Raw genomic sequence first — 11,316 nt, forward strand, 5'->3', positions numbered from 1 at the left:
TGACATATATTACTTTTATATGAGTCCTTGGCCAGAGTCAGATTACAGGGAAACTAACCCAAAGGCACTGCCAAGTTGTTTTCCAAAATAATTCTTAATTTATGCTCCTCAATATATGTGTTCCCATTTCCTCACTGCTGCTGCTGCTGCTGCTAAGTCGCTTCAGTCGTGTCTGACTCTGTGCGACCCCATAGACGGCAGCCCACCAGGCTCCCCCCGTCCCCGGGATTCTCCAGGCAAGAACACCGGAGTGGGTTGCCATTTCCTCTTCCAATGCATGAAAGTGAAAGGTGAAAGTGAAGTTGCTCAGTCATGTCTGACTCTTAGCGACCCCATGGACTGCAGCCCACCAGGCTCCTCTGTCCATGGGATTTTCCAGGCAAGAGTACTGGAGTGGGGTGCCATTGCCTTCTCCGCATTTCTTCACTAGTAGTTGGCATTGTCAGAGTCTAAGTTCTTGTCAATTATATTGTTCTAATTTCTTTGTATCGGTTAATTTTCTATATTATTAAACATGGATGTTAACTTTTCAGAGCAACCACTAAAAGAATAGAAATAGAGAATTTAACTTTTTAACTAATAGAAGAAATTAATGAAAGAATGCAAAGAGCTTGGACCTTTTAATTACAAATAATCACCTCTTCTTGTGATCAGGGTAAGTACTCTTCATGTCATTACTTAAGCTTCATTCATTTTTTAAACTCAAAATTAAATATTTGTGCTATAGTTCGTTTAGATTTAGCCACATCATCTCTTCTTTCATCTCAGACATTTTTACTGGTATCATTTTCCTCTTGTAAAGTATCCTTTAGATGTACTCTTTTAACAATGATATATTAGGGGGAAATTCTATGCCTTTCATTTCTGAAAATGTATTTTCCCCATTCTTTTAAAAAATTATTTTTGTTAATCCCTTTCATTTACAGAATCACCCATGTGTTTGTTTATCCTCACAATATTGTACTATGTGCCCCAAACATTAGTTATGTAATAGTTACGACTATTCAACTCTCATTCCTTTATCTATGGGCATTAGTTCTGAAAGATTTGCTGCAATACTTTTTCTTTTTGCACAGGAGCAGGCAATGATACTATGTCACAATGGCCACTTGGTCAACAACAATTTATAAGACTAAAATTAGTTGTAGGAAACACCCTTATATTAGAAATATTAAAATGTGATAAATTTGAATCATAGTGTTGAAAACAATATTATTCCATGGTCTTTTAGCTTCTATTTTTACTGTTAATAAATTAGCTGTCAGCTTAATTTTGTGTTTCTTCTTTGGTTGTTTTAAGAGCTTTTCTTTGTATTTGATGTTCTGCAACTCTATTATTTATCTAAATATGCAATCCTTTCTTTTTCTTTTCTTATATTTAAAAACATGAGAAATAGATTACATCCAGTAGAGAACAAAAATCTTAAGCATAGGGTAGATGAATTTTTACATATGTATATATCAATGTAACTACGGCCCAGATCAATGTATAGAATATTTCCAACATTCAGAAAGGTTGTTTTAGCTTTCAAATTTAAGTCTATAATCTATACTGAATTAATTTTTATGTTTGCTGGGAGGTAAGGGATAATGTTAATTTTTTTCAATATGGATATCTGATTGACCCAAAAATATTTATTGAAAAGACCATTCTTTCCCCTACTGAACTGAGACAGTGTATTTGTCATAAATCAGGTGACTATATAAGTGTAAAATTTTTTCTGGATTTTTTATTGTATTCCATTTGTCTATTTGTCTGCTGCTGCTGCTGCTGCGTCACTTCAGTCGTGTCCAACTCTGTGTGACCCCATAGACGGCAGCCCACCAGGCTCCCCCGTCCCTGGGATTCTCCAGGCAAGAACACTGGAGTGGGTTGCCATTTCCTTCTCCAATGCATGAAAGTGAAAGGCGAGAGGGAAGTCGCTCAGTCGTATCCGACCCTCAGCGACCCCATGGACCGCAGCCTTCCAGGCTCCTCTGTCCATGGGATTTTCCAGGCAAGAGTACTGGAGTGGGGTGCCATTGCCTCCGTGCACAAATACCATGTGCTTTTTTTTTTTTTTTTTTTTTTTTTACAATAAGCCTTGGTGTCCTGTAGTGTAAGTCATCCAGCTTTGTATTTCTTCAATAGTGACTTGGCTATTCTAGATTCTTTGCCTTTTCATATACATTTTAGAGTCACTTATCAATTTTTTATGGTTAACTTTTGTATCTTGTTTAAGAATAACCGAATATCAGGAAGATATCCTCCTGTATTTTTTTCTAAAGCCTGCTTAATTTTGACTGGAATCACACTGAATCTAAAAATAAATTTTGGAAGAATATATAATGTAACAATTTTGAGTCTTTGAATTCATTAACATGTTATAGCCTTCCATTTATTTTGCTACTCAATTTACTTCAGTAATATTTTGGATTTTCCAGTGTTGAAATATTGCAAATATTTTATTCCTGGGTATTTGGTAATTTATAAACTATAATAAGTGGTATTATTTTTGTTAAATACTATTCCCACTAGTTTATTTTTAGGAAATAGGAATACAATTAGCTTTTTACAATAGCTTTGTTGAGATATAGTCCACACACTACAATATCACTCTTTAAAAGAACTATACAAGTCAGTAGTTTTTAATATATTCACAGAGTTGTACAACAATTGTGTGCATGCATGCTAAGTCACTTCTGTTGTGTCTGACTTTTTTTGTGACCCCATGGACTGTAGCCCCCCAGGCTCCTCTGTGCATGGGGATTCTCCAGTCAAGAACACTGGAGTGGGTTGTCATGCCCTCCTCTATACAACCATTACCACTACCTGTGCTGTACTCAATATGCCAGAAAATTTGGAAAACTCAGCAGTGGCCACAGGCCTGAAAAAGGTCAGTTTTCATTTCAATCCCAAAGAAAGGCAACACCAAAGAATTTTCAAACTACCACACAATTTCACTCTTCTTACACACTAGCAATGTAATGCTCAAAATTCTCCAAGCCAGGCTTCAATAGTATGTGAACTGAGAACTTCCAGAAGTTCAAGCTGGTTTAGAAAAAGAAGAAGAACCAGAGATCAAATTGCCAACATCCGTTGGATCATAGAAAAAGCCAGAGAGTTCCAGAAAAACATCTAATTCTGCTTTATTGACTACACCAAAGACTTTGACTGTGTGGATCACAACAAACTGTGGAAAATTCTTAAACAGGTGGGAATACCAGACCACCTTACTTGCCTCCTGAGAAATCTGTATGCAGGTCAAGAAGCAACAGTTAGGACTGGACATAGAACAACAGACTGGTTCAAAATTGGGAAAGGAGTATGTCAAGGAGTATTGTTACCCTGCTTATTTAACTTATATGCAGAGTACATCATAAGAAATGCTGAGCTGGAGGAAGCACAAGCTGGAATCAAGATTGACAGGAGAAATACCAATAAACTCAGATATACAGATGACACCACCCTAATGGCAGAAAGTGAAGAGGAACTAAAGAGCCTCTTGATGAAAGTGAAAGAGGAGAGTGAAAAATCTGCTGAAAATTCAACATTCAAAAAACTAAGATCATGGCATCTGGTCCCATCACTTCATGGCAAATAGATGGGGAAACTGTGACAGACTTTCTTTTCTTGGGCTCCAAAATCACTGCAGATGGTGACTGCAGCCATGAAATTAAAAGACGCTTGCTCCTTGAAAGAAAAGCTATGACCAACCTAGACAGCATATTAAAAAGCAGAGACATTACTTTGCTGACAAATGTCCATCTAGTTAAAGCTATGGTTTTTCCAGGAGTCACGTATGGATGTGAGAGTTGGACTATAAAGAAAGCTGAGTGTCAAAGAATTGATGCTTTTGAACTGTAGTGTTGGAGAAGACTCTTGAGAGTCCCTTGGACTGTAAGGAAATTAGACCAGTCCATCCTAAAGGAAATCAGTCCTAAATATTCTTTGGAAGGACTGATGCTGAAGCTGAAGCTCCAATCCTTTGTCCACCTGATGTGAAGAACTGACTCACTGGAAAAGACCCTGATGCTGGGAAAGAGTGAAGGCAGGAGGAGAAGGGGATGATAGGATGAGATGGTTGAATGGCATCACCGACTTGATAGACCTGAGTTTGAGCAAGCTCCAGGAGTTGGTGATGGACAGGGAAGCCTGGTGTGCTGCAGTCCATGGGGTCGCAAAGAGTCAGACATGACTGAGCAACTGAACTGAACTGAATTTTAAAACATTTCCATTACCCCAAAAAGAAACCCTGTGCCTCCCCGTTATCCCCTCCCCCAAGCTGCAAAAATCACTAATCAACTCCCTGCATCTATATATTTGCCTGTTCTGGATATTTCATATAAATAGAATCACACAATATGTGTCTTTTGTGCTGGTTTCTCTCACTTAAGTGCTATGTTTTCTAGGTTCATCAAATGTATCAGTCCTTCATTCCTCTTTATGGTTGAATAATATTCCAATACATGGATATACCATATTTGGTTATTCATTCATCATTTCCTGGACTTTTGAGTTGTCTGCATTTTCGGGTAATTATGAATAGTGCTGCTATAAGCACTCATGTACAAGCTTTTGTGGGGATGTATATTTTCAGTGCTCTTGAGTACATGCCTAGGAGTGAAATTGCTTGTTGTGTCATATGGTATTATTAACTCTATGCCTAACTTTTTGAGGAACTGCCAGACTGTTTTTCACAGTAGCTGCACCATTTACTAGCAATATATGAGGACTCTAATTTCTCCACATTGTCACCAATACTTGTCATTGTCTTCTTTAAATTTGTATACATTATTCATGGATTCAGCAAAATCATTAAATTTATTATTTCTAATTATTTGTAGATTTACTGGAATTTTCTATATACTGTCAGACCTTCAAATAGTGGGCTTTATTTCACTTATCTCAATATCCTTTATTTCCTTTTATTGACTAGTTGTGCTAAGACCTCCAAGACATTGTGGACAAAAATGGTGCTACTAGATAATTCTGTCCAGTTTGTGACCTCAGAAGAAAGCATTTGGTATTTAACCTTTAAATATTATCTTAGTTGTAGTTTTTTTCTAGATATACATTATTGTTTTTAATGAACTTACTGTCAAATAATTACAAAATTCATATATATAGTGATATATGTGTATATGTACATATATGATTATATATAAATGATTCATATGATTATATGATGTATTATATATATTATGATGCATATGATTTGGAAAATACATATTTTATATATATATATAGCTAAAGGTAGATAGGGAAAGAGAAAAAGCTAATGCAATAAAGAACATAGGAGTTTCCTGAATTATTCTTGAAACTTTTCTGAAATTTAAAGTGACTATATATAAAGAGGACAAAAAGAAATATCTATATATACATGTATGTATGCATTTTCCATAATGATACTTAATGTTTCCAATTTTCAGGGACTACAAACAGGGATCCTGCTTATGGTCCAGAAGGTTGTTCACTTCTCAAGTGCCCCTTACCAAGCTAGTAACTGAGGCTGCATTCCAGCCCCAAGCCATTTCACCAAGTCAAACAATGGAACTTACTATGAGTTGCTTTTTTTAAGCAGGAAAATACCATCTGGTTGCCGCACTGTGCACACATAAGATTGCTTTCACCACAAGGGGGCACCTTTTATTAATGTAGACAATGGTGCTATACAGCTTAAGAGAGTTCCTAATCAAAACACACTTTTTTTTTAATGCTACAGGCAACATCTTTATCGGAATTGCTTGTTTGTAGGGCATGTATGTCAAATTTTATAAGGCATTGCCACATTCATCTCCAATTTTGTTGTACTGTCAAAAGCAATATATGAGGACTTTCCTGGTGGTCCAGTGGTTAAGAATCTGCCTGCCAATGCAGGGGACATGGGTTCTACCCCTGCCCTGGGAAGATCCCACATACTGAAGGTCAACTATGCGCATGTGCCACAGCTACCAAGCCAGCACACTCTAGGGCCCATGTTCTGCAACAAGAGAAGCCACCACAACGAGAAGCCCACACTCAGCAATCCAGAACAGCCAAATAAAATTTTTAAAAAAGAAGTATATGAGAATTCTCATTTCCCCATGTCACTTCAACACTTGATATTGTCATTATTTTTACTATTACCAACATAATAGTTTTGAAATGGGGTCCCATGGTGTTCTGTTTAAAATCTCTCTGATTACTAATATGATTGTGCATCTCTTTGCATATTCCTCACTTGGAATGGATTGTTCATATATCTTCTCAATATCTTCCATTTGTCCTTTTATAACCGCTCTCCTCCACCCTACTCTGTGCCCAGGAAGCTGACCGTTATGGACTACATTAATGTTTCCCTTGCCTTCTGGATTCTTGTTGAGTTTGGCCACTGGGAAGGCTCCATCTCTACCAGACTAAAAGATGGTTGTGGCTGAGTTCTTCTACCAAAGGCCACAAATTCTGTCCAGGTTACTGTGCTCCAGTAACCATTCCCTGCCCTTACTACCCCTTCTTCCCTGGTGGCTCAGATAGTAAAGAATCTGCCTGCAATGCAGGAGACCCGGGTTCCATCCCTGGGTCAGAAAGATCCCCTGGAGAAGGAAATGGCAACCCACTCCAGTATTCTTGCCTGAAGAATTCCACGGACAGAAGAGCCTGGTGAGCTTGCTACCGTCCATGGGGTCACAGAAAGTCGGACACAACTAAGTGACTAACACTACCCCTTCATGCTTTGGGTGAGGTAACAGCTCCCCACTATTGCTAGCCTCAGGGTATTTAAAAATCCCTTGTTGGTGTCAGTAATAGTTAGCTATTGCTACAATAATGCTGTATAAGATATCTCCCCAAAACTTAGGACAGTCACCTGTTCTCCTTGCTCATGTGCTATGGCCTATTTGGGGCTATTCTACTTCAGAATGCAGTTAGGATGGGCTTGGCTCTAGGATGCAAACTGTGTTCAGATCTGCTCCATGTGAATTACTATGTAGCTCAAACACTGGAATCAGCAGTTACCTGGGGCAAGCTCTTCTCAAGACAATCATAGGAGTGCAAGAAGACTAGCAAAACCACACAAGCATATTGAAATCCTCTGGGCACCTCATGTCTGCTCATATCTCACTGATGAAAGCAAGTGCCTGGCCAAGCCTAAATTCAGAGGAACAGGTGTGTATACTCCATCCCAAAGGTTGTGGGGGGGGGGTGTAGCGAGGAGTGAGTATCTGTACAAAATTGATCCAATGTATTACAATTTCTTTTAACCACACTGAAACCCTTTTACACAGTTTCTTCATTAATTTTCCCTCACTGCTACATTTGTGTGTAGCATCTATTTCTTGTCAGGACCCCGATTAAGATTATATCACTCTCACAAGTTTCTAATGATTTTCCAGTTTTCAGGGATACATATTAACCCCTCCCAAAGCCTCCTAGATGATTCCTTCCTGACATCGCCTTGGCCAAAATCTGATCCAGATCCATTTCCCATTTTAGTGCAGCTTTTTTCCTTTCCTTTTGTCCTCCACAAAAGTCCCTACTCCATCTATGGCATCAACCCTTTCCCATTTCTTGTGATCCATACTAACCACCTAGTTCTTCATGTCTACATAACATGTGTGTATGTGTGTATTCATATGTAAGCCTAATGTATATTTAACAAAAAAGGGGGTTACATTAGGCAATTTTCTACACATTTTATCTAGAAACCTTGGAACAATCTCTCCAAAGCAGCTGGCATAAATGTATCTTATTCTTTTTAAGTGCTGAATTATGTTCCATCATACTGATCCCATTCCTTTCTTGATGAGTGAAGTGAATGATGTAATGCACTGCCCAGATCCCACTTTTATGATTGAGGCACTCACATGCCCCCAGATGCTAGGAATATAGGCTGCTGAGAGTCATAGCTGAATCACCCTCTAGGAATTGCTATGGGTTGAAGGGAGCTGCCTTGCCCAGGGGTACACTACTTCCTCCAGGTAAGACCACATCCAATGACTGGTCGGTGTGGAGGCACAAAGACCTGGCCTCATCTTCTCCATAAATAAATTTTCTGAATGGCCATCCTAGCTTTAGATATCCCTGTAGGATAAGCTGAGCCCTCTATTTCAACTGTGCACGTTCAGTCGTGTCCCACTCTTTTCGACCCCATGGACTGTAGCCTGCCAGGCTCCTCTGTGCATGAGATTTTCCAGGCAAGAATACTAGAGTGGATTTCCATGCCCTCCTCCAGGGGATCTTCCTGACCCAGGGATCACATTTGTGTCTCCTGCATTGCTGGCGATTCTTTACCACTGTGTCACTGGGGAAGCCCTTGGAACTATATAGCTCTTCAAATTCTCCCTTTCTGCAAACCTTCATTCTCTTACAAGTGCTTTTGAGATGTTTCTGGGGGAACTTGCAAGTATAATATTTAGTTGGCCAAAAAGTTCATTTGGGTTTTTCTGTAACCAATCTTAGGGAAACTCAAACTTTTTGGCCTATCCAATATTTAATTCTAGAAGCAGTCTTAAGAAGCAGATTATGAAATAGATTTTTGGAGCACAAGTACCTGCGAGCTGGCTAGAAATGGGGACTGTATCACTGGTGGTAAGTGATGTGCTGATAACCCTTGTGATGTGGTCATGGTGCAATGGTCAAAAATTTCGCTAGTGGTAAACTGATATTGGACACTAATGGAAATAGATTTCCTGGAAGGTGCAATATCTCCGGAGTTTGAGTGGTTCAGAATAAGTGGTAATTATTAATATAAAGACTGTGAAAATAGATGATTGTTACACAAGGCTATTGATGAACTGCAGAAAGACAACAAAAGGTGAAGGGTGATTAAACAGCAATTTAAGACAAAGTCGAAAGTCAGATGACTTAGACGCAGAAGGAAGAGAAGTCAAAGGATTGGCCTGTGCTCTTTAGTCTTTTTTGTCCTGAAATCATGGCCCATTTTTGCTTTCTACCACATATTAAGCCAACCCATGCATGAACTAAGCTCAGTCTTTTCCTTACCTCTTTCATGTATTTTGGAAAAATAACTCAAAATAAAAATCAGGGAGAGATGATTCTATTGCCTTTTAACATCACACGAGTGTTGCCCTATAAGCCCATCTGCAATCATTGACTGTTAGGAAATTTAAGTTGCCCAGCCATAGATGAAGTAGTAGAGGCTTTTTTCAGTACTCATGATTTAATAGGTTAGCATAAAGAGAAACAGTAAAGAGTAACGTTTTTTGCTTTTCTTTCCATTGGAGAAAAATATAATTTTATTTTCCTGCATGATCTCAACCCGGTTTCCACCTAGATTTAACAAGAGCAGTTCTGCACTCCCTTCTCCTCCACATAACAATCAAAGCTCCATGAATGTAAATGCTTTTTCTGAACCAGCTCTCATTCTGCTGGCTTCCTCAGTTAATAGATTAAATAAAACTTTGACGGATGTTCACCAACAAATGTGTGGGATTCATGATTTGTAAAAATTAGCTATTATGTTTTCAAAAGCAGCTTTTTGGAAAAGAGAAAGTATTTCCCCAAAGTCTCCTAGCTGATTTCTTCCTGATATGTCCTTGGCCAAAATCGAATCCAGATCCATTTCCCAAGGAAGGGGCATGGAACTGACAGGTTTGGAAGAGTCAGCATCTGGGACTGAATGATCACCAGTGGGGTCTCCATCACCAGGACCACCACAGGGCTATCTTTTTCACTGGACAATACAAGACACCACATCAGCCACAGAATGGCAGAGGACATACCTTCTGAGCAAACATGGACCCCACTTACTGGACTGGGGAGGTCGCAGTGCCATATTCATTGAGACTCGATTTATTTTTGAACAGCATCTGACATTTATTGAAAATAAGGAAAAAACGTTTGTCCAGGTAGTGTAGAAGAGCTGGGCAGAGTGCAGGGGTTACTGTGCTGAACAAAAGGCACACATCAGAGAGACAGCTGCACATTCAGAAGAGAACTGGATTCTGGGTGAAACCAACAGGTCCACAGGAGACAATGAGTGACTCGATTTGGCTGCCAGGCAGCCCTGGGACCTGGCGGTCACACCCAGCAGGAACAGAAGATGTCTCTAGGGTAGGGAAGACCTGGGTCCCATCGCAGGTGAAAGGATGGCCGGCCCCTCCAGGATGGTGCGAGCTGTTGGAATCCTTGTTTGTCCAGAGGCTGTGGCCAGCTCAGACACCTCCCGGGTGAGTCCAGATCCCCGAAGGCTGCAGGCTGTGGGTGGAATGCGGTGCACGGTGATGGCCGCCGCAGCGCAGGTCTCTGGCCACCCGGAGGCGGGCCTGGGAGTCTGGCAGGAGGTGGACGGTTGGCAGCGGCTGGGTGTGGGTGGTCTGCCCAGTGGGTAACAGGAGCCCGGCTTGCAGTTGGAGAGCAGGACCGAGTCCAAGTGTGCAGGGGAGAGGCCTGAGTGGCCCGAGGGCGGCGGCAGCAGCGGGAACCTGGAGCGCTATTCCTGGAACAAAGGCAAGCACTACGCGGGAGGGGACACGAGCACGGGGGAGATCGCGGCCACCCGAAGGTGAGGGGGGACACGGCGGGAGGACGCCTGTGGCGATCTGGGAGGCGGCGACTGGCGCGGCGGACCCTCCCCCGAGCACCCGCCCCCAGACCCGAGGCGCTCCCGGCCTAGAAGTCCTCGTCTTCCACCCATCCAAACACCCGCTTCATCTCGGCCAGGAAGCCCCGGTAATCGTTGAGGAGGGGGCTCTGCTTCCTGATGTAGGGGATCACCCACTGCAGGGCTGGCCCGGTCATGCGGGTGATGAGGAACGTCACCTTCAGGGCATCGTTGGTGAACAGGTTCTCGTCCACTAGCATGTAGGCGCCCGTCTGCACGATAAACTCCGGGAGCCGGTCGGTGTCGCCGTCAAACGTCTCGGGGAAGGGGATCGGGTTCCTCCACCGACGCGTCTGGGGCCGAATGGGCAGGGCCAGGAGGGCCTTGATCAGCTGCACTCGGCCGTCCATCGCGTCCTGCTTGCTTCTCCGAGCTCCACTGGACTCGGCAATGGGCGGCGAAGAGGCGTGGCGGGAAGTGCGTGTATGCGGAGGTGGGCCCGGTCCCAGGTGGGCGGGGCCATGGGCGGTAGCTGGCGGGCTGGGCTCCGCCTACACGACCTGGTGGTTGCTAGTGCGTAGGAGTGACGCTCGGGCTGAGTTGGGCGGGGCGGGAATAGGGGAAGGAGTTTGGGCTAACGCCCACCCGAGGAGGCGGGGTCCAAATCTGAGGGGCGGGGCCGAGGTTCCTGACGAAGAATGCAGGAGTCTTAAGCAGTGTGGGCTCAGCCCACGAGACAGGTGATCTGAAGTGCGCAGGTGCAACAGTGATGGTGAGGGCGAGCCGCCCTAGGT

The 11,316-nt window shown here is 42.2% G+C and overlaps 1 protein-coding gene across 1 annotated transcript; it reads right to left on the reverse strand.

Annotated features, from left to right (window-relative positions):
- Positions 1-9,770: 9,770 nt before the first annotated feature.
- On the reverse strand, positions 9,771-10,989 carry LOC109555375 (retrotransposon Gag-like protein 8). Its single transcript, XM_019956208.2, has one exon. It carries the CDS (start codon positions 10,930-10,932, stop codon positions 10,591-10,593), a length of 342 nt encoding a protein of 113 aa, XP_019811767.1. The 5' UTR covers positions 10,933-10,989; the 3' UTR covers positions 9,771-10,590.
- Positions 10,990-11,316: the final 327 nt, after the last annotated feature.

The sequence above is a fragment of the Bos indicus genome, chromosome X, assembly GCF_029378745.1.
Source record: "Bos indicus isolate NIAB-ARS_2022 breed Sahiwal x Tharparkar chromosome X, NIAB-ARS_B.indTharparkar_mat_pri_1.0, whole genome shotgun sequence".
NCBI lineage: Eukaryota > Metazoa > Chordata > Mammalia > Artiodactyla > Bovidae > Bos > Bos indicus.

What these genes read in the sequence shown, in the direction of transcription:
- LOC109555375 (XM_019956208.2), bottom strand. Translation starts at nt 10,932, where the DNA reads ATGGACGGCCGAGTGCAGCTGATCAAGGCCCTCCTGGCCCTGCCCATT.